Source organism: Simochromis diagramma, unplaced genomic scaffold (genome assembly GCF_900408965.1).
Source record: "Simochromis diagramma unplaced genomic scaffold, fSimDia1.1 OVJJ01000590.1, whole genome shotgun sequence".
NCBI classification, from domain to species: domain Eukaryota; kingdom Metazoa; phylum Chordata; class Actinopteri; order Cichliformes; family Cichlidae; genus Simochromis; species Simochromis diagramma.
This window is the reverse complement of record NW_024387057.1, coordinates 394,198-420,455: the sequence shown is the minus strand read 5'-3', so window position 1 is coordinate 420,455 and position 26,258 is coordinate 394,198. Positions and strand designations below refer to the sequence as shown.

The 26,258-nt window shown below is 41.7% G+C and overlaps 1 protein-coding gene across 1 annotated transcript in view; it reads right to left on the bottom strand.

Moving 5' to 3' along the window:
* svep1 (sushi, von Willebrand factor type A, EGF and pentraxin domain containing 1) overlaps nt 1-22,695 on the bottom strand; it is a 106,350-nt gene extending 83,655 nt beyond the window's left edge. Inside the window, exon 1 of the mRNA XM_040045135.1 lies at nt 21,382-22,695. Within this exon, the coding sequence (XP_039901069.1) occupies nt 21,382-21,942 (561 nt within the window). The 5' untranslated portion in view covers nt 21,943-22,695. The remainder of the gene's footprint in view (nt 1-21,381) is intronic.
* Between the last annotated feature and the right edge of the window lie 3,563 nt (nt 22,696-26,258).

Genomic DNA, 26,258 nt, shown 5'->3' with positions numbered 1-26,258 from the left:
AAAAAAACACAGGTATACGGAGAAAGTTCTGGCTCACCGCTGAAGCCAATACATTTCAAAACTTTTACTTTGAAATCTCCGTTTCTGTTTTGCATTGCCCTCTTCACAGTTTCAATTCTACTTGGTGAGAAGTTGGCAGGTGTCTTCCATGTAAACTACAGACAACTGCAGCAATCTGACCAAAGCAATAACAAGGAACCTCCAGCAACCACTCGCTGGGGAATACACATCTTTTCCAAGTGACCTGTGGTTGCCAGTGGGGTCTGATGCCTTGCTAAGGCTGGACGACTACCATAACTCTGGCAAATGCTGACTGTCAAATTATTAACAATTAGGGATGCACACATGCATTGCAGAAACAAAGATAAACTCCACTCTTCTGAGAATATTTAAATTTCAAATATGAAAGAAAGAAGAAATTCCAAACTGAGAGATCCCTCTGCAATTGCCTATTCGTAAATGCTTTTAATAACACTTTACAGTGTAACTATAAAGCAATTTATCTTCTCAAGGAGGTGAAGTAAAACGACAAATAAACCAAACAGAAGCAGACAACTCGCTGATAAGACGAATTCCTCTAATAACATAATCCTAGTGCTTCTATTACACAGGCACATAGACAGACACTGACATGAGCAAGAATATGAGAGTATACTTGTAAACTCAGTAAGAAGCTTTATCTGCCAAGGTACCTAAATCCTGCTTTAGCTGTAGCGTGAGAAGCAAGAGGGGAGGACCAAGAGCTTCAAAATATAAAAATGTCCTGACATTGACCAGAAAACCTCAGATTAGATATACAGAGGGTGGGTGACTTCATTCTGCTTCATTCTATGCAGAGGATGTCATTACTACACTATACCTTTAAATAACACATAGTTTATATTCCACTATATTGAAAGATGCTTAACAGTCCTGGCAATAAGGTCCACAGCAGCTGTTCTGGAGTGTTTTTAAGGGCCACATTAACGATTTTATTGTCTTGAAAATGTCAGCTAGTATTAAAATACACTATTTATAGAGCTGGCAACTTTAAATTGGTTGGTTAAACCACTGAAAATTCCACAACAGGCGACAAAGAAAACCAATAGGTCCTCCTAATTGTTTGTAACCTTCTGCTTCTTGTTATGGACAAAATTATATAACTGAAAGCTACGACACAGATCCAAAGTTTGAAGTCAAGAGCTTGGTATCTGTTTCAAAATTCCAGAATTGGTCAGGGTCTATTCAACTCTAAATGAAAACCTTTCATATGAAAAATATGTGCTAGACAACCTACTTTTAATAGAACCACAGCTTCAGGAGCAGAGTGACCCAGTGGAAACACACTTTTTCCAGTTAGATCAAGGTTTCTAATAGCAGAATAACACAGCTGAACACAGACCAGTGAAGGTGCTGACAGCCAGTTCTTGCGCCTGCTTGCCTCTCTGGCCTTTGACCCTACCAACACAGTCTTAGTCTTCAAAGTCTTCTCACCTCTCCATCCTGAATATCACACATTTTTGATTTTCCTCTGAGCCTCTTAGCCTCACCACTCTCACTGACCCCACCCACCAGCCACTCATTTATCACTTTCACACACACACAGCTTCACAAGGCTGCTGTTAGCAGCACGTATCAATTGCTGAGCAGCAGCTATTTTAAGTGAGAGGGAATCTGCGTGTAGTTGAGAGCATATTCATGCATGGACATGCACACAGTGGAAAAACGGAAAGAGAGGCTAAGAGAGTGAGCATGATGTGTGCGTGTGTGTGGATCTAACAGGCCAGAGATATTAACACTGGAGATACTTTACACTGAAGCAGGTTTTATGCCTTTTTCCTTTCACGTTATTTACAATAACACACAATATTTATCAGAAAACGATAAAAAGTGGTGGTCAGTTGTTCATTTACACTATCACCTTTGACTTCAGAGGACTGCCCTCCTCATTAGCTCTGTGAAGTTTCACACTATTTCTATCAAAAAGACTTCTGATGCTTTTGAAAGAAGCTGCAGCATGCTGGGTGGAATCACAAGCACTGCGTGACCATCATCAGCTCCTTGCTGCAGGAGGCGATCGAGGCTGTAAGCCCCACAGCACCTGTTTGGGATAAAGGCATCACTGACCTTTCTCAAAACCAGCGTTTGCTTGTCATACTTAAAAGAGTACAGGTGTGATTAATATTCTCATGCGTGCATTCCAGAGTTGCAGTGCCTGGTATTGTTCATGGTGGCCCTTTGGCATGAACTTTTCTTGCTTTGTCTGAGAGAAACATGAGCACAGGTCATGAGGTCAACTCTATGTGGGGATAAAATCTATTCTGCTTTCATTAAGTGTCTTAACTTTATATGTCTCTGATCCTAACATGTGTAGCTTCATGAAATGTTGCACACTTGCTAATAAGGGCTGTCAATGTATAATCCAAATTGGAAAATGCACTCATTGGCCACTACATTATGTACACCTGTTCAACTGCTCATTAATCTAATCATCTCATCAGTCAAACTCACAGAAGCAACTCAAAGAATTTGAGCATGTAGACATGGTCAAGAAGACTTGCTGGTCCAAAAAAGAGAAAACATCCAGTGAGGAGGAGAACAGTCAGACTGCTTTGAGCTGATAGGAGACACACAGTAACTCACCAGTAACTCCTTTAAACACTCGTAGCAACAAAAGTATGCAGAAGAACATCTCTGAATGTACAACATGTCAAACCTCCCATCAGCTAAGAACAAGAAACTGAGGCTACAATTCTTTCTAATCTTTCTAAGATTGAGAAACCACTGTCTGCTCTGTCCATTTACACTGTGAACAGATTTGTACATGATAGGGCTAGATTTCAGAGCCGGTATCCTGCCTTGTATCAAAGGTTCAGACTTGTGATGTATACATACAAGTGTGTGTGTGTATATATATATTTATTAGGGGTGCAACAATATTCGTATCGATATTGAACCGTTCGATACAGTGCTTTCGGTTCGGTACGCATATGTATCGAACAATACAAACTCTCTTTTCCAAAGATGAGTGATTTCTCAATCCGATAGATTTATTTATTTTTTATTATTTTGTTGTTTCAGCAACATTAAATTTAAAAACTGTACTTTTGAGTTAAAATATATATTTGTAATTTTAATAAATGACAAATTAATTTTAATTTAAAGGCATGAACATCTTTTTGTATCGAAAAAATATCGAACCGTGACACCAAAGTATCAAACCGAACCGTGAATTTTGTGTATCGTTGCACCCCTAATAATAATAATAATAATATATATATATATATATATATATATATATATATATGTGTGTGTGTGTGTGTGTGTGTGTGTGTGTGTGTGTGTGTTCATGCATGGAGGGTCCATGCAAGTCCAGCACCCCTGAGGCTATATGCTAAATGGAAGGAAGGAGGCTGTGTCAGTAACACAGTGCAGGATGAGACAACAAGCATCCACGATGGCCCCAACTGACTGCATGCTCAGTTAATACCTCAGGCAGCAGAAACCCAAGAAAGATGGTATGTACCACTGGCAGACAGAGGAAGTGGCTGAAATCCAGAGGTCCTACCAGTGGCTGGTCAAAGCTGGACTGAAAGACAGGTTCCAAACTGGTTACTTGAACATGACAATGAGTTCATGTTACTCAAATGGCCTCCACAGTCAAGAGATAACAGTCCAATAGAGCACCTTTGGGATGTGGTTGTGTGAGGAATATTTTCAGCACCCTGTTGAATCTGTGCCATGAAGAATGAAGACACTAATGAAGCCAAAGAGGGTCCAACCTCATATTAGCAATGTGTACCTAACAAAGTGGCCATTGAACATGTAATTAAATATATCAAAACAAAAAGAGTACAAAACAATTTCCACTGACAGCAGGCTAATAAAAGATCTTCATTACATTAACAGTTGTAAGACAAAAATACTTACATGACATTATTGGACATGATACAGTTCATTCAGTCTTTTTCTGCTGATTTCTTTATTCAACAATTTGTTTCCACCTCTTGAATGCAACTAGACAAAAGTATAGTTAAACAATCATTAAAAAAGCTTACAACTTAGATGTGCATCTAAGGTTTTATGGATGTAATTGTTATTATAGAAATACAAGTGACTGTGTTTATATTTGTACAGCAGTACAGAAGCAGTGTAATCCACCCCTATAAACTAAAAGCAGCTCCTCTAGACTCCCCACTTGTAGATCAGATTTTTATAACCGGAGTCCTCTCTTAAGTCAGTGAACTAAGATCGGTGTCTCAGCGGAGCAATCCACTGTATGGGTAAAGTGTAAGTAAAGACACAGTGACGGATTCGTAAGGCCAGTGCAGAAAGCTCTTGAATTACATTTGTGTCTGTCAAGGGGGTTTTACTGACATCTGGGTTTTACAGAACCGGGAAGCATAAAGATTGCCCTCTGCAGACCAGCGTGCTGATCTCATTTCAATGCCCTGTTTCTCTGAAAGGAGAGAAAAGAAGGTGCAGAGGATAATTGGGGCTCAAAGCAAGTAGCAAGTGAATAATTTCCTCTTGTACTAGGTTGAAAGATGAAAGTGGTGTGCGGTAATTTCCCGTCTGGCTAAGCGACTAACTCCTGATGCATGGAACAGGAGCAGACGAGAGGAGAGAAGCTGCGTATTATCTCACTGAGTTTTTACATTTCCTCTTCCATTCTGAAGGAATTTTCAGATGTGCAAGTTCCACAGTGAAGGAAAGTACACTGAAAGACGTCACACACTGACTCTGATAAGTACTGAGAGCCTCATTAATTTCCACTGAGAACTTGCCAGGGACACTTGAAGGATCTAGGTGTGCTTTCCCATCAGTTTACAAGTAAACAGTCTTTGTTTGGGATGATTAAAAAGTTATTATTAAGTTATCTTGTTTATGAAACATCTAAACTTTTAAATTAAATGAGTCAGCCATATCCATGCAACACTGAAAATGGTTTCCTGGCTCAGGCATGCAACCATTTACAGTAAAGAAAATCTGTGAGAGACTTTGTGTTACTTTGCTTCACACCAATGTGCAGATTTTCCAGTAATATCGTCATCTGTGATGAACAAATTAAATTAAGTCCCAATCAATAAAACTGCTCTGGAAATTAAAAGTTTTATTCAATGTTGACTAAGACCTCTTTGGGGGGGAGTAAAAGTTCTCTGTAAAGGAAAAAAAAAGACACTTTTTTTATTGCTGTTTTTAAAAAGTATTTATGCCAACCTAACATTTGGTTAGGTTCCCTTAAAAATAAAAGATTTACCTAATAAGTTGTAAGGTACAGAAAAGGAGAGAGCTGCACTGGTGCTCAGTGTGTGTTCTCCACCAAAATGCCCTATTTAGCAAATTTTATGGAAAGCGATGTGAAACCGCAACATGATTTAATGAGCCTGTCCTTTGCCCGTGGTCGACCTCTCCACCAATTTTCAGCTCTGTAGTTTTTACGTAATCTTGCTGAGAAAAAGCCGTTAATGATCATATATATACATGATCGATTTAGCACCTGGAGATGAAAACTGGGACTGATGCACACTCGATCGAACGCTCACACACATACACATTTCAGACTCATGCACATGCTCTCCCGTTGTTTCCACTGGCCTCAATCACCTCATTTTCATCCTCTAATTCTTAAACTGGAACCAGTGGTTTTGGCCAGGGCAGGGGCCAGTTATTTGACCGCAGCACTCTTAGCACAGAGGCCAAGTGGGACACACTCTGCAAGATCCAAACCAGCATATACTATATACAATGACATCTACTGAAAACCCTGGAGTCTAACTTCATGGCAGGAAAAACAGGGATGACACGTGATAGAGAAACGGATAGAAATGAAAGATAAAACTGATGAGCTAATGCTGAGGCAGTCTGAGACAGCAAAAACACAGAGTAATTACAAAAAACACACAACCTAAAAGACAACAACTACTACTTAGTAAATATAAAACAGTACAGAATACTTGTACTGTTAAATAAACACTGTTAGCATGAGTCACAGTATATTAATTCACTCATTATTCTGGAGTAGGGGCGTCACAAATTAGGCCCAGGGGCCAGTATCAGTCTGACAAAGACTCCAATTTGACCCCACTGTTTTGGAAAATGTAAAGGATTGCCAAAGTATTAGACTTTCAGCAAGTTTTTACAGCTTGTCCTACTGATAAAGACCTCCTCCACAGTCAATCACAATACACTAAAGAAATTAACTGATTTGTCCATCCATTTTCTTCCTGTTATCCAGAGGCGGGTTGCTTGGCAGCAACCTAAGCAGAGAAGCCCAGACCTCCCTCTCCCTAGCCATCTCCTCCAGCTTGTCCAGGGGAACACCAAGGTGTTTCCAGAAAAGCCGAGAGATATTATTTCTCAACGTGTGCTGGGTCTGCCTGGAACACCTCACTCAGGAGGCATCTTTGTTAGATGCATGAACCACTTCAACTGGCTCCTTTCAATGTGGAGGAGTAGTGACTCTACTCCTCTCGTAGAGCCAAACTCCTCACCCTATCTCTAAGGGAGAGGCCAGACACCCATCAAAGAAAGCTGATTTCCATCGCTTGTATCCACAACCTATTTTTGCCACTACTCAAAGCTTGTGACCATAGTTGAGGGTAGGGACGTAGATCGACTGGCAAATCAAGAGCTTTACTTTTACGCTTAGCTCTCTCTTCACCATGATGGACCGCTCATTGCAGCTGCAGCAAATCTGTCTGTCAATCTCCCGCTCCCCTCAATTGTGAACAAGACCCTGAGATACTTAAACTCCACCAATTGGGGAAGTAACTCGCCCCTGACCCGGATTGGGTACTCCACCCTTTTCCAGCTGAGGACCATGGCCTCAGACTTGGAGGTGCTGATTCTCATTCCCGCTGCATCACACTTGGCTACAACTAGAACTTCTGTCCATAGAATTTATGAACAGAATCAGTGACAAAAGTGCAGCGCTGGCAGAGTCCATCACCCACCGGAAAGGAGTCTGACTTATTGCTGGCTATGCGGATCAAGCTCTTGCAACAACTGTATGGATCTAATTGCCCTCAGCAATGGACCACACAGCCTATACTCCCACACCTCCCACTGAATACTCAGAGGAACACACCCTCAAGTATCCTCGAGTGGGTAAAGAGCTGGTCCAGTGTTCTGTGACTGGGACAAAAACCACTCTGTTCCTCCTGTGTCGGAGGTTCGACTAAGGGACTGAGTCTCTTTTCCACCTCCTTTCGAGGGGAAGCTGAGGAGTGTGATCCCTCTATAGCTGGAGAACACCCCCTTCTTAAATATGGGAAGCACCACCCTGGCCTGCAATCCAAAGGTACCAGCCTTCATTTTCAACGAAAACAGCCCTACAACATCCAGAGCCTTCAGGAATTCAGGGCGAACCTCATCCACCCCAGAGGCCCTGCCACCAAGGAGTTGTTTAACTGCCTCAGTGACCTCACCCCCACAAATGGATGAGTCGTACGTCATACTGAGCTTGGTCCGCATTTCTTTAATTTACTCCAGAAGCATTTCTGTATCAAGGAGGAAAAACTGAGACATACTGTTGAAACTGCACTTCTTTTTTTTACATTACAATGTCTGAGGGATTATAAGTGTAATTAAATTTCAGGGCCGCATAAGATCAAACTGGGCCACAATGTAAAATTAGATTGACTTCCTGGTCCAGAGTAAATAAATTTGTGATATTTTTGTACAGAGCCAACAAAGCTCAGTAGTAGATCTCCTAATAAAGTCAAATCTCTCCCAATCAAATCCATTCTGAGTTTGTTTTTAAACACTATCCTGTTGATTTCTATACTAGTGAGTATTTTCAGGGGCACATCTTTTTACCTGCATGTTACCTATTCTTTAAAGTTTCACTGGACCAGGCTGCTTTCTGAGTATAAACTTTTAAATAAACCAAACCAGGACGCCTGCTCGCAGTGAGGCAGGTGTGACACATCAACTCGTGTATAGCTTCACTGCCCCTGTTGGAGTAAATCACCTCTCCATTAGCAAACATGTAGAAGATGAAGGAGAATTTCAAAAACACACTTGGGACTAGGATGCTGGGAAGAGTTGGATCTTGGATGGGGTTTGTTTGTGTGTGGATTCCAGAGTTTGGAAAATCTGTTGCAAAACAGTCCAGAACAAATCGCGGCTGTATTTTACAGACTCGTACAGTACTCACTTGACGTAAGCTCTCGGCTGCAAAATGAAGCACCTACAGAGAAGATGGTGCAAATTTTCAAGAAGTTAAATAAAATTAAAGCTAAATTAATTGAACTAAATTACTTGGGTAAAGAGAAAGATGGAGAAAGATGTGGCATCTCTAAGAGCTGACAGTGTTTCAAAGAGATCTTTGTAAACATCCAGGGCCTCTCTGAGATTTTCTGCACTACAGCGAGCTGCAGACGCACCCGATGTTATGAGAGCTGAACTCAGCTGACCTCTCGGTGTGAGTGTCTTTGCCCTACCTGGATGTCTGTCGGCAGCTCCCCACAGATGTGTGATGGGACTCTGAGAAATCTCGAAGTTATCGATGCATGGTGACAACTGTGAGAGAGCGGAGGCATTTTGACGAATCACATCTGGCGAACAGTTTTTTGGTTTTTTTGAAGGGCGCTTTTGTCACGGTTCTGGGTCAGTTTTGACCCAGCATTTTGAGTTTCTCGTGTCTTGGTTTAATTTTGTATTTTGGATTGTATTTTGATTCTTTTACATTGTTGACCATTATGAGAATTATAGGTTTCTGTTTATTCATGTTTTAGGATTTGCTCCTTGGTTGTGTTCTCATGTTTATTGCAGGTTTAGTTCAGTGTCTAGTCTGTCTCTCAGTGTCGTGTCTGCGTCTTTGTTTAGTGATTCATGTTTCCTGTTTTATTGTGAAAGTCTATGTCTTATGTTAGTGTGTGCAGCTTTGCTCCCCCTGTCTCCCTCCTGTTGCCCATTCCCTGATTACCACCCTGTGTATATTAGCCCTGTGTTTTCCTGTGCTCAGTGTTGCGTCGTACCCTCAGATTATGCCTGTGTGTTTTTGGTCTCAGTAGTCTATGTTCACTTCATGTTTTGTTTTGTCACCAGCAATAAAGCTGAGGTTTTTGAGTTTCAATTTAGTGTCTGAGTCCTGCATTTGGATCCACCTCTCCATCCGCCTGCACACAGGGCCTTGACAGCTTTATCCTATGACGTCTGTACAGCAATTTTAAATAATCCAATAAGATCACATCTTGAAGGAATCATATTTTGCGCCTTACTTGAAATTACTTCACGGATTTGGCTGATGACTGGAGTTACGATATTTAATAAACTCACAGTTCTGACACTCGCACAGAAAAACTGTTCAATAATTGATGCCTTAAAGCTGAATTTGGTTTATTTATTCTATTCTCACTCTGTCAAAGTCAAGCACATCTTCAAATGTCACTTCTCACCCCTCACTTCTTTCCTTTCCTCTGCTTTACCCTGTTTCACTTTTTGTGTGTGTCCATAGTTCATTTTCTCATTTTTCATTCGTGGTCATACAGGGAAGTTTGTTGTTACGTCGCATGTTTGTGTGTGTGTGAGATAATGGTAAAATGAGGAGGCCTCGGGGTTCGTCTAGACGTTAAGAGGTCGGAAAGTAGGCCCCTGTTTCTGGAAAGTATTTGGTATCCATTTCAGAGGGGAGAGCAGGGGTGAGTGAAGGAGTGTGAAGGAGTGTGACGAGAGTACGTGCTGTTGAGTAACAAAGGTTAATACTGTCCGTGTTATTAGACATAAAAGGCAGCACAGCTGAACCAGTGCATTTAGAATTCAGACCTGAGTCTTCAAATTAACATTGAATGTCAAAACAAACACACATTCAAAAAAGCCACATCAGAAAATCCCCTGAGTAAGCTGAACTTAGCCTCATTCGGATGTTTACTTTTGTCTCAGGAAAGGAGCAGTCTTTTCTGCACGCATAAAGTATAAAGTTAAACTTGTACAGCTAAATGAATACAGCTGAAACATTAGTGTCCACTAATATTAACCAATCAGTATTTTTCCACATGAAAATAATAGATACTATCTTGCAAATGTGCAAATTTTGTCACCGTACTAGCGTCGGTCAAACAAATGATGATTTGTATTTACTACCAGGTTATCTGTCAATCAGCCACATTCTTCACTCTCATTGGTTGTGGCTTCAGTTCCTCTCTTGATAGGTGATAAAATGTATATCTTGTGACAGGCAAAATCTGCACTGTTCAAATAAATACTGTTGCAAAAGAGTATTTAACCCAGCAGTGACTTTTAGTATCATTATCATTAGTATCTGTCTATTTGTTTGTGCTTGTGTGACATAATAAAAGTCAGGCTCCCTCAAGAACTGCTGAAGTAAAAAATAAATACATTTCAGTGATGTAAAAGCTCATGATCATCACAGTTTTCAGGTTATAGAACTTTATGAAGTACAGAAATAAAGTTATGTGTTTTGTTGTCACTGGCTGGCTGTGCTGCTTGAACCAATGAGGACAAGGAGGTTTGTAAACAGCCAAATTCAGGACAAATTAATCTTGTCTGACTAAAATTTGAACAATGCTCTGGGAGGAGCAGTGATTCTTGTGAATTGTGGATAGATGGACAGGCAGATTATGAATGCCTCGTCCTTGCATGATCCTTAAATTATGGTGTAAATTCGCATAATGCAACTCTTTTTTTTTTTCTGCTAAAATTTAATTTTAATATGGTTCTAGGCTGTAATTGTTAATTGTAGAGTAGTAGAGTGAAACCAATTATTTTTTTTGTTAGCAGAAACCAAAAGGCAAGAAAGGTAAAGTGAAAATTATAAAATAAAATACAATACAGCTTCATTTTATAAGAACTACTCACCAACTGTGGAAATGAGACCATCATAGGAGTAATTGGATACATGTTAAGATGCTGAATTGCATCTTCTGCCATGAAAAATCACTCTGAAGCCCAGAGTTTCCTTTCCTCCAAACCCAAGAATTAATGATGACAATGGAGACAAAGAGCAGCTCAGTCAGTCAGCATTTTGTGAGAAAGAAATTCCCCAGAGTGTTTCAGTAAAGCATATTTGAGGTCGATGGAGAGAGTTTCAAAGAAGAGAGCAGAGAAGTGTTCAGTCTCAATGATTCAGTATGAAGAGGCCCAGCGGAGCAGAACCTGAGATTAATGCATTTCTTCCTCTGGAACCCAAAACATACAATCAGACTCACGCTCACACTGAAGCATACACATCATGTTGAGTCTATTATGTCCATCGCCATGACAGCGTCTGAATATATTTCCAACTACGCCCAAGTCTCTGTGTGTTTAAGGTGTACACTCATAAATGCGCTATTCAAAATTAGCTCATTTTGACAATATTACTCTGGCCATGAAAGTGAAGTACGCTATGGGCAACAATTCTTTGCCAACTTGTTCCTAACGTCTGTAACACCATCCACCTAACTGTTCCTGAAACAAAATATAAGAGGATGAAATATCTGGGTTAAGGTAGACTTCTTCATAAACAAAGTCTAGGAATCTTTTTGGTTGGCCTTATTTTCAAGCATGCAATTTTATTTTGATTTCAATGGTCACTGAAAAATAAACACTGAGTATTTACGCAATGATCTTATGCACGCGCGGTTCAGCTGCTCATTATCACAAGTACGTACTCAGTTTACTGACAGATTCATCGTGTTGGAAATGATTTGAGAACTCAACATCTCAACTCATTTTTTTTAATGTCTTATATTACACAGAATCATAGATAACAATATGTAATATGAGGCACTAATAAGCACAGAGTAATCATTATTATTACTATTAATGCAAATATCTCATCACCTAATCGAATGGCATCAACTCAGTGCAATTAGACATGTAGACATGGTCAACACAACCTGCTGAAGTTAAAACTGAGCATCAGTATGAGGAAGAAAGGTAATGTAAGTGGCTTTGAAGTTTTCATTGCTGTTGGTGCCAGTGGCTCTAAGTACAGTGGAACCCCGACTTACGAAATTAATTTGTTCCTGAGGGTCTTTCGTAAGTCGAAAATGTTCGTAAGTCGAAGCACCCATCGCGCCTTTTGAGTGAACGATAGGCTATAGGCTAATTGCTAACTGCAACAACAATACGTTGTTCAAGTGGAACAGCGAAGCGCAAGCACGAAAGCCAAGGGGGTTGTCACATGATTCGGAAGGCATTGTGGGCATTGTAGGCTCAGCCAAACAGAGCCAGCGGATTTTGTTACGCGGGCATTTTGCTGTAGCAGGGGCAGAAATATTGCCGTTAAGTGCCATCGTAACTTGAATTTTTCGTTAAATGTGGTATTCGTAAGTCGGGGTTCCACTGTATTTCAGAAACTGCTGATCTGCTGGGATTTTCCCACACAGACATCTATAGGGTTTACAGAGAATGGTCTAAAAGAGAGAAAATCATTACTTAAATAACCTCTGAATGGTCAGAATTTGGTGTAAACAACATAAAGGTATGGATCCATCCTGCCTTGTACAGTTGTGGTCAAAAGTTTACATACACTTGTAAAGAACATAATATCATGGCTCTCTTAAGTTTCCCGTTATTTCTAAAGCTCTGATTTTTCTCTGATAGAGTGATTGGAACAGATACTTCTTTGTCACAAAAAACATTCATGAAGTTTGGATCTTTTATGACTTTATTATGGGTTAACAGAAAAAAGTGATCACATGTGCTGGGTCAAAAATATACATACAGCAACATGAATTAACAATTTTGGTGACTTAGAAAGTTGTCAGTGAAATGAGCTTTATAGCATGGCTTCTTAACTTCTTGTGAGTGATTATGAGCGACTACAGCTGGTGACTTTTCTGATGCCAGTTAAATTGAGCTCATTGGACACAAACACCCACAAATGCCACAATGGGAAAGTCAAAGGAGCTCAGCATGGATCTGAAAAAGCGAATTATTGACTTGAACAAGTCAGGAAAGTCGCTTGGGGCCATTTCAAAGCAGCTGCAGGTCCCAAGAGCAACAGTGCAAACAACTGTTTGTAAGTATAAAGTGCATGGCACTGTTTTGTCACTGCCACAATCAGGAAGAAAACGCAAGTGTGCAACTGTGTGATGATATCACATCAACATGCCCCAAAATCTCTGAGGAATGATTCCAGCACCTTGTTGAATTGGTGCCACAGAGAATAAAAGGAGCTCTGAAGACAAAAAAAGAAAAAGAGTCCAACCTGGTAAGCGATACGCTTACTTGCTGCTTTTGCCCCATTTTTAAAAAAAAGCTTAGGTACCTACACATTGTGAGATACCAGCATTCTTATTAATGCACCCAAACTGAATCTCATAAAACTAGGTGGTACACAGTTTAATGCATAAAAACGAAGCAGTGATAATACCCACTGAATCATGGGCTGAATCATGACTTCAGTTCCTCCACTACTTGTTTCCATGTTACATCTTCCTTGGCGGGGTCATTACAACAGCTGAAGAACACATCATAAAATCAAGCTTCTGCTGCCGCAGCTCAACTCCACTTTCTTCTCTGGTCCAATACCAAACTTTTGTTTTGCATGGCTTAACTCAGTGTATTCGATTTGAGTTTGGTTTGGTTTTTAACAAGTGCCAGTGTTTATCAGTGCATTGGTTCAGGTTGCCTTCCTATTGGTTGGTCAGCAGACATAAGTCATGGCTGAAGTCATGTTGTCAGAGTGTCGTCCAAAATTTCAGACACAGTTTGAATTTTATCCCGAGCTATCATCAGTCACAAGACTGTTTAAACAGCCAGCTTTGAAGCTCTGCCACTCTACAGTGTGTGATTACGGTTTTGGGGTCACAACCATTGATATATCCCTTATTCTCTCAGGCAGACCCTATTTCACAATCACACAGAGTATAGCTGGCTTTAACAGGTCAAAGGGAGGCGCAAAAGCACATGCTGCCGCCGTCTTAATTAATCATTTTACAGATTAATGAGGTGCTATATATATACATACAGTGATAGCACAGCCCCACATCCCACTGCAGACTCAACATATTTAAAGCTCTTCTGGTGTCTCTGGACATTCCTATATGGCTTATCAGGCCTTTTCTGGCTGGTAGGAGCTCCAAGCCTCTGTCTCACCCATCCCTGCAAGAGTACCTCTGATACTGAGGAGGAGAATGGAGGAATACAGGAAAGAAGCAGACAGACTGAAGGGGAGGAAATGATTAAGAGTGAGATGGCGGGAAATGGCAGCTGCAGAGACAGGAAACAGTCTTTTTTTTCTTATCATCTTATCACAGCTGGGGAATCGCTTCAAAGAGATGCACCTTGCTTTCATTTGCACTGGCTGTCCACGAAAAGCCTTCCTTTTTTAAACTCTTCTACTCTTAACTCGAGTCTGGCTTAAATTTCTTCATAGCTTGAGGTGAGAATTCACTGACTTGTTTGAAATTTGCTGGGTGACTCAGCCGCAATAAATTTAAAAATGCTCCAGTGAGCAAATGCATTTTTTTCCCCTCTTCTTTCCAAAATAAAAGGACCTCTTGAATCACCCTGTCTAAGACAACATTTTCCAGCATTCAGGTGATGGATGGTCTTCATTTCCCATTTTAATTTGCTGCTCTCAGAAATTCGGGCCAAGTATCAGACTCCCAAACATCGCAAGTGTATGTTAGTGTTTGTGTGCCTCCTCTGGCCAAGAATGCACAGGAACCCTACGGCTCATCTCCGCAGGCCAAATGTAAGCAACTTACACAGCCCCCCGTTTAATCTAATAGACAATGTTTTGAAAAACAACGCTGCATATTTTGGCTGTAATGCGTCAAAGCTGATGACTATGACGTCCCCTCCTGCTTGGACAGGCTGGGTGGGAAGGAGAAGATGATAGAAAGGCAAAGCAGTGGGACAAACAGGAAAACTGGATTGAGATGTTAGCATATTTGTTTTGCTTGTTGTGGTCTGGCAAAGCTCGATGTAGTCAGAACAGAAAATGTGTATGAAGATTGATCCACGAGTGCCTTCATCCTATGGAACATCAGCTTGGGAATATAAGATGTTGGCTCAGAATAAAGTTTTCACAGTGGGAAAAAATATCTGGGCCGCTCTAAAAAATGCCAAAGTTCTCCTAAACTAACACAAAGCAAGAAGAAAATACTAAAGTCACATTAAACGTTTACCTTCTGATTTTTTTTTACTGTATAGCGACTACTGAAAATGAAGTAGTTGTTTATGAGGTTTGGGAGCCAACACCGTGTTTCCCCTCCGAATCGGCCTTCATAATGCGGCTCAAACATGGATGGTGGATGTTTGAAGGATTCAAAAATCAAGCAGGAGAAAAAAAAATATGTTTGCCAGCTTTAGCCTGACCTTTCATATTTATAGACACACTGCAAACATATATTCTCATGCACCCACTCTAGTTTACAGACCATAATATAACATGTCTGACTTATATAGGATGACAACCATGTAAAGACATGCAGCTGCTCCATAAACTGTGTGTGTGAGTAATAAGCATGACTATGTGTGTTTTTTTTCTGGAGAGCTGGGCACATAAGGAGCTGCTGGATCTTTTCCCTGAGGAAAAAGGGGAAAATCTCCCACCTGATAGTCCAACTTATATGGATTTCCAAAATCACACTGGCCAGGAGAGCAGAAAGCTCCTTACCAGGTGGCTAACCCTGGTAAACTACTCTAATATCTGGTATGACCCAGATTTTGGGAGAGTAAGCACACAGCTAACCAGTAGTCAGGTAAAAACATTACTGTGAAAGTGTTTCCCCCTGTTTTTTACTTCATTTTTCCTCTTATTCTTCCATCTTTCTCCCACTCCCATTTCTTCCATTATCTTTCATCACACACTGCCCATCTGTCTGTGTCTCGTGCAGCTGTGAAGGCAAGCTGACACAGCCAGACCGCCAAGTCCAGTTTAGCACTCTGCTCACTAGGATTTCAAGCCAGGTCTTACTTTAGAGAGAAAGAAGGCTTTTATTTAAAAGAAAGAGATCTGGCAGCATGTGGCAACGCATCACAAAAGGTGAATCTTCAGGGGAAAGACAAACGAGGCAGCAGAACAAAAATGATTCTGGAGTATTTTTAGTAAGATTGTACGCATAGAGACATTTTATTTTTATAGCTGGGACTCGTATCCAAACCCAACTGTAATAAAAGAAACAATGGAAAAAGCCGTAATTCCTGAATCATTAAGATTACGAGCAACAGACAAAAATAAAAGCAAAGGCTTGGAGCCGTACCACCTTCGAGATATCTGCTCGTGTATGAGGCAAATGCGTGGAAAATGACTAAGTGTTTAAAAAAAACCCTGGAGAAGCAGAGGTGACGCACGCCGCTCATTTCTCGAGGTCAGTGTGGGTTATTCCTTAAGAGCTATTCATGAAATCATGTACTGAAAGTCATCAACGACTTCGTACGGCGGCCGTGCTGGAAAAAATAAACTCAAGTAGGAGTGATGTCATCATTAACAAGGCTATCATGTCTAGAGCGAGGCTTGAGAGGACGCAGACCCTGCAGTGAGGTGCTGTGAATCATCATCATGATTAAGTGCCGCACACTTAATGAACTAAAGAGTACATAACAGTTACTGCATTATAGATTATTTCCCTCCCTGCTGTGCGTAAGTGAAAGGAGAAAGAAAAAGCCGGCGACGCTTTTTATATTTTGAAATGTCTCTGAACTAAAGTGTGGAGTTTTCAAAGTTTCACACTGCTGGTATTGCTTTCAGGAACCTAGGGGTCTACATCAGATTATATTAATCGTGGAAAAAGCTAGTGGGAACACCATCAAAAAAACTGAAAACAATATCCAAACTCAGAGCCTCGAGGTCCAAACGACGACCTCAGCAGGTCACCAGCAGCGTTTGAAGCCTATTCCAATGGCACGCTTCTACCATCCAACTTCATGCAGCGACTGGCCAGATGTCCAAAAAAAATAGCTTCTGGTTTTTCATTTAATACACAACTACATTTTTTGTGGGTGCAGAACAATAAATGCCTTTTAAGGAAAGATTGTCTGAAATGGTGCACTCTTTTCCTCATCCCACCAGTTTCCATGACAGCTGAGCTTCTCGCTGTGCTGTAGAGCACTGGGTCTTAAAAAGTTTCTGCATGCACTGTTGAATTTTAGTAAAAACATTAAGGTCAGTATGATGGCATTAAAAAGCCCTGCTTTATTTTCTCTACATTAAAGGGGATCCACTAATGCTCATTGCTTCTTTTGTTGTTTTTTTTGTTCCTGGATTCTAACAGGACCTGTTTTTCTGCCATTGTACTGAGCAAACAGTCTTTAAAAAAAGATCTGCATACTGATTTTTAGGCTCCAGCAGGCACTGTGCATTCTTATTACTGATATTTCCAAGTATTGCATGTAGACACAAACACCGCTGTCACCTTACAGCAAGGAGATCCTGACCGTGGCTTGAGTTCTCTCTGAGTCCTCCAGCTTTCTATCACAGTTCAACGACATGCGTCTTAGGTCAGTTTGTGATTCTAGATTAGCCGTAGGTGTGATTTTGAACGTGAATGGCTGTTTTTCTCCATGTGTTAGCCCTGCGACAGACGGCCACAGGTGACTACAAGCCAGAGTACTCCTAGTGCCGGTCCCCAAAACCCAGATAAATGGGGAGGGTTGTCTCAGGAAGGGCATTCAGTATAAAAATCTTTGCCAAAATAAATATACAGATCATCAAGAATGAGTTTTCCATACCGGATCACTCAAGTCGATTGACAGCCACTGACCAGCAGGGTGCCGATGGAAACTATTCTACTGCTAGGCAAAAAAAGAGGAGGCAGAGGAGAGGGGGAAGGTGTGTTACATATGCAGAGGGCTGGTGTGACAGGACAGGATGGAAGATGCCTAAAGGGAGCAACCAAAAAAAGAAAAAGAATAGGAAGTTTGTGCTTATTTCCAGGAACATATTTTTAGTTTCAGACTCTCCTAGAGCGGCTTTGCATGATCCACAGTTCAAAATAATACTTATCAGCTTTTGATTTACTTGTGATGTGACAGTAACAGGTCTTCTTTATTCATTTTCCTCATCTACACCCCCACCTGGAGGGGGTCTACGCTCCAAGAACCAAAGTTACAACGTGTCACCATTAAGAACAGCTCAAAAGCTTTCTGCTTTTAGCTTGAGGTGATAAGTATTAGAGTTTATGAGTATGACATCACTTAACCAGACTTAGCATTACTAAGTTTACACTCCAAATGTATAACAAACCGCTGAACGTTACTTCCAATCTTACCGTAAACCAAGCCAAAAATCAGAAATCATTCTTTAACCTACATAATTTGATGCTTTAAGCCTACCGCATGATGTATTAGGTGAAAAGAGAGATGGCAGACAGACAGGCAGAGAGAGACGGAGATGAAGAGCGCTGGAGGAGAGCCCTGTCTCTACATGCACGGCTGGTGGAAAAATGTCTCTCTTAATGGATCCCAGCTTTCTACAGCACTTAGAACAGCCAAGACCCGCCGAGGGAATAAAATATGGCATTATTATTATTATCCTGCAATTATCAATTATCCTCTCTCTCCCTCCCTGCCTAACTTTCACTGTCTCTGTTAGTTTCTAAGCACCGATGCACACGTTCACACGGATTTAAACATGCACACTCAGGCGTTCGGGACTTTCTGTCAGACTGATCCACGTGGGGGCACGTGTTTGGAAGAAATAACTAAGAACATGCGCTCTCCTACAGAGAAACCACAGAATCTGCACTTCAAAACTCTGATGGTTGCGCTGCAGTTTAGCTGGTACACGATGACAGCCGGATATGCGCCTTGTTGACTAGTGTTAGCGGAGCCATTTTTTATGTGACAGATGGAAACAGACAACAAAACTCCTTTTTTCTTTTTCCAGTCAGATTCGGACAGACGACTCAAAAAATCCCCCAAAAACCAGAAGAGAGATTACGCAATAAATTACAGACAGATTTTTCACTCTAACATCACTTCCTTGATCCTGTGAAGACACACAGTAAATGTCAGACTGTTCTGCTCCATCAGGTCGAAGCTTCTTTTATTTATTTCTTTTTTCTGGACGTCTGTATCTGCTAGCCTCATCTGTCTCCAGAAAAAAAAAAAAATCTCAGCTCTGTGTAGGCAGCACGCAGTCAGCCCACTCTCACTCTGCAGAGACTGGAAAGAAATACGGGGGTGTTTGCTGGCCATGAGATGTGAAATTCAAGCTTTTATTTTAATCAGACTTTTAATCTGTTACAGCCAAGTTAGGAGCCTGAGTAGAAATACGCCCTAAAAAAGCCATCTTTGACTGATTTAGTCCACGACATCACTTGATAAATCACCTAAAGCATTTTGAGTGCTTCTGAATAATGATAAGGCGCTAAAGTTTGCCCTGAAAGCCTTTTCTTGCTATTGTTGTGGTCTTTAGCAGCTGGGATGCAGCCAGCAGTCTGCTTATCAGCACTTAGCGAGGCAGGGTGAGAGAAAACCTGTCCTGAGGGCCAAGCTTTCAGTGCTAAGCCGGAGGATACGGTCCAAGACTATTAGCTTTAAACGGGGATGGAGAGATGGGTAAACCTGCCAGAACTTGGCGTACCTCTGCCTTTGTCTACAAATGAGGCTTTTTGTTACAAAGTTCACAAAGTGCAGCAAAAAACTGATTTAAGTTTAAAGAGTAAAAGCAAAAATTAACAGAAAATTCAGAATGAGTGGAAATATGAATTATAATTTCAGGATCGTCAAATCTAAACTGTTTTTTTTTTTAAAATCTAATAAGTGACATAAATAACACGCTGCTTCTTTGTGTCGTGTCTATGCATTGTCCATTTTTTGCATATCAATCTGCACCTTTAAGCGGCATCAAACAGGGATGTGCTGAGATAGGAAAAAATGGAGCTGTTGTGTCTTTAACCACAAACAGATGGCATGCAATAACACGCAAACTTACTGAAGGACAACTGGAATGACAATCAGACGCTGCTTCACAATACCAGGCTGTTACTTAACACCAGATTGCTGACTGTAACTCTTTACCCCTTGAAAGCATGCTAGGAGTAATCCCTGAAGCTCTTTTGTGAAATGAGTGGTTTCTGTCATATTTCAGGCCTGCTGTCAGAACAAAATGACCGGGTTTGGATCAGAAGTTAGTGAGGGTGGTTTCAGGGTGGTTACAGCTACCCTTGGAAAAACCCAGAAACTATTCCAATGATCGACAAATCACATTATTGATCTATACTGAGGCATCAAACTCTTCAGGGGCGGTCGTCAAATGCCGTCTTTGTGGTGGAAAAATCTCACTCTGACATCACTTCGGTTGTGTGTCATGTCCTCAGACCAAAGACTTATCCTAAACTGAACAGGATAGTCGGGGATCTGAAGGAAGGTGGGGGGAATAACACAAAGAAAACAGTCTGGGGTTGAATCAAACTCAGGTCTCTGCAGCCTTTCAGAATTTAGTACATGGACTGGTTTTCTACTTTACTTGAGCACTCAAAGCACTTTATAGATATTTATACAACATGCATCATTCATCCATTACAAGAACTTGTTTTTTACGATTTTTCTAGCCAACATTCACACTAAACATGTGACAGGAACTTGGGGTCAGTATCTCGCCCAAGGATGCTCTGGCACGGAGACTGGAGCAGCCAGGAATGCTCTACCTCCAGAGCTACAGTAACCCCATAGGTCAGCTCCTCACCCAGGTGAGCACTCAGCTGCAGCACTTCCTAGTGAGCTTGCAGACCCTAAATATCCCCTATCTTCTGCTGTGTATTCAGCGCTTCCATGAGTTTGTAACTGACTGCAGATCAGAGGCATGAGTCGAGGTGCCTGCATGTTTATACAGGACCAGACCCTATACCACCAACACAGCTTTTACAGCTGGGCTGTTTGGACTTGACGGATGAACTGTGGCATATGTCTTGGGTGTGTGTGTTTGTCTGTGTGTGTGTGTCAGGAAGCACAAATCAACAAACCATAAACAAGCCAACATTATGACCCCACATAACCCCCCAAAACTCCAGCTTTTACACTAAATCGGGCCAAACAGCTTGTTTTATCTACAAAATCAAAGATAGCTAAACGCAAAGCTCAAAATCAGATTCATCTAATCGCGTTTAATCTTAAAAATTCATCTCTTCTACTTTTCTTTTCTCTCATTTTTCTTATTGCTCTACAGTTTGTTCAAATACATCCATGGTGTGTATTTCTGTGCACGTGTGCGCTCAGTCTTTATGGTATTTTAATCACTGGAAACCCCTGAACAATTAGCTGGCGAGCGGCTTCCCCTTCACTGTCTGCGGGTGTGTAATTTAGAGGAAACATCAACAGCCATGCAGGGCCTCATTAACATCAGCCTTTCTAGGCCACAATCACTCCATGCATGCACACACACACACACACACACACACACCCAGCAGGTTGCAGACTGAAAAAATGTGAAGCAAGTTTGGGGTCAATGTCAAGATGTAAAGATCCATTAATCATTAATCCATTAGTCTGACTCACCGCTGCCCTCTGGAAGGCTCCTTTCGTGTAGGTGCCTCCTCCTCTGTAGTTGATGGCTGGGATCTCCTGGTTGAACAGGGAGCACTTGTGCTGGTGGGACTTAGGCGCAGAGATGTGGTCCACCCTCGTCACCACGTGGGTTTTGGATGAGAAGGTCACCAGCGCCACGCGGGTGTTCTCCGGTGCGACGGGGAAGTCGGACAGCATCTTGCGTATGAACCTCAGCTCACTCAGGAAGTTGTTGGCCCCCACGCTCGAAGACTCGTCCACCAGGAAAACCAGGTCCAAGCAGGAGCTTTTCTCACGCAGCTCACGCACATTTCGCTTGAACGCCATGCCGAGGCGCTCCACTTTGCTCTCTGCACTTTCTGACAGGTTACCAGCTGACGAGGAGGAGGAGGATGAGGACGGGGTTGACATCTGTCTGTACCGCCGAGGCTGCTGCTGCTGCCTCTGGGATTGTTGAACGGCCGGCCAGGCCGTGGTCCACGCATCCAGGACACACAGGAGCAGAAGACAAGTAGTCCATGATAGTGTTAAAGAGTATCTTTGATAAAACATAGTTACAGTCAGCACAGCACCTCTACTGAAGGAGGACTCTGCAAAAAAAGAAAGACAGCTTGGATCCTCTTCACAAGAGGAGTTCAGTGAAGATAAAAGTGCCCTAAGCTTGCATCAGCGTCCAGGAGCACAGCAAACAGCAACAACTTGGTGCAGAGTTCCTCAAAAGCATTGCTAGATGAAGATAAAGGTCCTTTCATTCAAAACGTGCTTCTGTTTGTCTTTTTCTGTCTCCCCTCAGTGGAGCAAAACTCTGCTCTGCAAATGCTCAGCCTTCCTCACAAGGTGTCTGCCTCCCTGACTTTCCTGCAGAAATAAATCAGTGTATATGGCCACTTCCTCGCTCTCTGTGCATGCAGTGTTTAAGGCTTTTTTAACATAAACCTATATGCTTTTCATCTCCTCTCTGCCTGCCTGCATGCCTGTTAGTCAACCTTTCAGTCAGTGCATCTGATCCAAAAACCACCTCAAGCCTCTTCAGTCCTCTTTAGTCCCAGTGCGCTCCCCCTCAGGCTCCTGTTTGCCTATGTGACGCTCCTGCCTGCACCGTCAGCCAAGCTCCGAATGCTCGTTCCCCTCTTCTCCCCAAATCATTTAAAAAAACACACAGAGGAGGAGGAGGAGGAGGGAAGAAAAAAGTTGAGAGACAGAGAGAGGTTGAGGGGAAAAAAAGGGGGCTGTCCAGTCGCGGCGTGAAGTCATTTTTTTCCCCTTCATATCTCCTCCTCTTTTTCTCTCAACTCCCCCTTCTTTCCCTATCTCTCTCTCTCTCACTATGTCTCTCACCCTCACCCTCCCCCTGGCCCTCATCTCCTTCTCCCTCTCTCCTTGTATTTCTCTATCCCTCTCATCCGGACAGTGAAGTGAGGCTTTATGTCAGTGCTGCGCCTCGCCTGTCAACTTGTCAGCATTCCCAAAGAAAACATCAGCAACAGGCGCAGTGATCAACTCCATATGTCTGCACCGTGCACGTAACACAGCATCGGTCTGAGATCAAACAAAGTCAGAGTGAAAGGTGGGAGAAAGGGAGGAGAGGACAAAAAGATAAGTCAGATAAAACCTTAGATAAGATAAAGGAAATTATATCAGACACATGTGGAAGATTGTTAGTTTTTTTTTCCTTTTAGGCGCTATCCTTTCCTCTCCCTACTGACCTCCTTATCTGCCTTGTATCTTGCTCCAGACATTAAAAAACAGGAGGGAACTGAACCGTCTTTCTCTCCCTTTAATTCGCCCACTTTTTCCTGCACCACGGGATTCACACTCGTTTTTTTTCTCCATCTCTCCTGTCTCCTTGTGTCTCTCTGCTGTTGTGTTTTCCACTAGTGATTTTATCTGTAACCAAAACAAAAGGCAGCCGGTGTTACAGAGGCACGCTGCGCCTATTAAAAGCAAAAGCCTGAGAGTTACAGCCAAAAGAGCCATGGACGCTCAAGAAGAAGAAGAATGAGACTGCAGAAGGAGAGAATGGCATCGGACAAGAGGAAGAAAAGGAGGGATGGATAAAGAGATGAAAAAGTTTGCAGACACCCAAACATAAACTTCCATTCATTCCAAAACATTACCCACTGTTCGGGGAAGGCTTTCCACAAAGGATTTCGAAACCTGGCTCCAGGGATGTTCTCCTAATCAGCCATTAGAGCATTAGTGAGATCACCGAGTGGGTGATAAGCGCTGTCTCGCAGTTCAACCCGAAGGTGTATAATGGGGTTGAGATCAGGGCATCTCTGCAGGCCAGACAAGTTTATTCCACACCAAAAAGGAAAAAGCCATTTCTTAATGGATCTGGCTTTGTGCTCAGGGGCAAGTTTCCACAAAGCTTGGAGCAGTTTAGGAATTCATTATACGCTGCAGCATTAGGATTTCCTTTGATCAAAGCCAGAGCTGAAACTCATTATTATATTTATCGCCCATTAGAACAGCAGTTCCCAACCTTTTTCAGCCCTGTCAGACCTACTCAGGAACCCCTTCATCAGGACCCCCCTCTCATGTTCTACGGTGTTCATTTAAGCTCATTTTAAACTGGAGCTGGACTATTTCCAGTACAGCATTTATCAGTTATGGTTAGCAAACTCAGTTGTTCCTGCATCACTGCGGACTTACCAGTTTGAACACCATCTGCTGACTACCTTTGGTTACTGCTAGATTTAACGTGTATTCATTACATTCAGTGATCTTTTTTTTTTAAGTCCATACCAGACATATTATCAGACCGTGTCTGAGACATGAACTACCACAGTATAGAAGCATAGGACAAAATGACAGCGTTTAAGAAAGGAAACCCGAAGTGAGAAAATCTGAGCACAAATCAAACTGCTCAGATAAAAACCAAAGAATAAAAGTGGGTTTAAATGGGTTTTTAAAGTGTCTAATAATAGACAGGCCCTGATGTGAAGAGGCAACATCAGACCAGCTACAGCAACGACCCGATATCCTCTGTCTTTTCATCTGGAACTCGGGAGCTAGGAGCATTTGCTCAGCAGAACTTTTTGATCTAGAGGGAGTGTGCAAACATAAAAGATCAGAGAGGTAAGAAGGCGCCGACCCATGTGATGCTTTAAAAAACAAATAAAAGTCAGTATAGGGAAGCTACTATGGGGGATATGTGGGCTTGCATGTGTGTGCCAGTTAATAGCTGTGCCGCAGCGCTTTGGACCAGCTGCAATCGGCTGACCAGTGACAGACTGACACCTGAATAAAGACCGTTACAATAGTCAAGACGATCAGATCCACTGTGGTGAACCCATGCAAATAAAGAAGCAGCTGAAAGAAGGTTTATTCTGTATGTGCACGAAGTCTAGACTGAGAGAAGATCATCATTGAGAAGTGTTTTTAGTCTAAGACTAGGATTAATCAATGTCTGGGAAACAGACACTATAAGAAGTGGAGGGATAATCCCCAAACAAACAAAAAAAGGCACAGACAATGGTATGAATATAACTTCCAGGTTTTTATAACCTTATTTTGCAGCAAAAAGTCAGCAACCTTAAGCATTTTTATTAGACTTGACTGGTGATTGGGGCACAGACGACACAGGATTTTAGAGACAGATATGGATACCAATATCTCATAACTTAAAAATCTGATATTTCGATAAATTGGCCAATATTATTTTAAACACCAAACATCAACGTTTGTTACATGTAGCTGCCCGACTCGGCTCGGATCAGTTTTATTTGCAGCGTTCCAAACACAACCACCAGGGAAGTTGCAGAGCTCCCTCTGGTGGACAAACTATGCAACATGGTCTTCAAAATAACTGCCCGAACTGCCGCATGTGCATTTCCAGGCCGCTGAATGAAAATGTTTGCTTTTAGAAGGACTTTGTAATTTCAGCTAACAATTTCAACAGCTAGAAACTTATTTAGCTGATGATTTTCAACCGTTTATCCACAATTTTAGCTAGCTACTGTATTTCATGTATTTATCAACAACGTTTAACAATTTACACAGCATATTTATGGTTTTATCTAACAGTTTCTACAGTTAATGTTAACTTTTGCAAGCTTTTTCAAAAATTTTTGATCATTTATGCATTTCTTCTATTGTGTTTTACACCTATTAACACTGTACTCTCCATCGCAACGTCTCAGAATTTGAAGTTTCCACTTTTGTAGTCCACAAAGACTAAAACCAGAAGATATCAGCATTTTTCTGATTAATTATATAATGAACTGAGGCTGGACCTCAGTTCATTATATAATAGATAACTACATGTATACATAAGAGAGCAATAAGACAGGAAAAGCAACAAAATAAGTGGAGGAGGCAGAAACAATAAAAACAAGTCTACAGAGGGTGTGTGTGTGTGTGTGTGTGTGTGTGTTTCCACAAACCAGTCCACTGCACTCAGCTTTGCAGCGTTAGCCACAATGACACACAGTGTTTATTAGGCTCTATAAGCCAAGGTTTCGCTCCCTCTCGCTCCCTCATTTAATAGTGCTGGAAACTTCTCCAGTAAAGCAGTGGGAATAGAAAGTCCAACTGGACAGATAAACTGTCCGAGAGAGCAACGCAGACACACACACACACACTGATGCAGACAAGAGACATAAAAACATACACTCGCAGTCTCACACATGCCGAAAAGGGGGATGAGCACAGCTGTGACTTCCTGCTTTTTGGCTCTGGAGACCCCTCACCAGAATTCTGTGTTGGTCCCATAGGACACAGGGGGGTGGTGGTGGATGGAGAGGAAGTTTGTGAATGTGTCTGCTGATCACACTGAATATTTAGGGAAAATATGTGAAGGATTCCAACAGACTTCTGTGACACTGATGCTTTCTTATATTTAATCCCCTTGGTTTTCTTCCTTT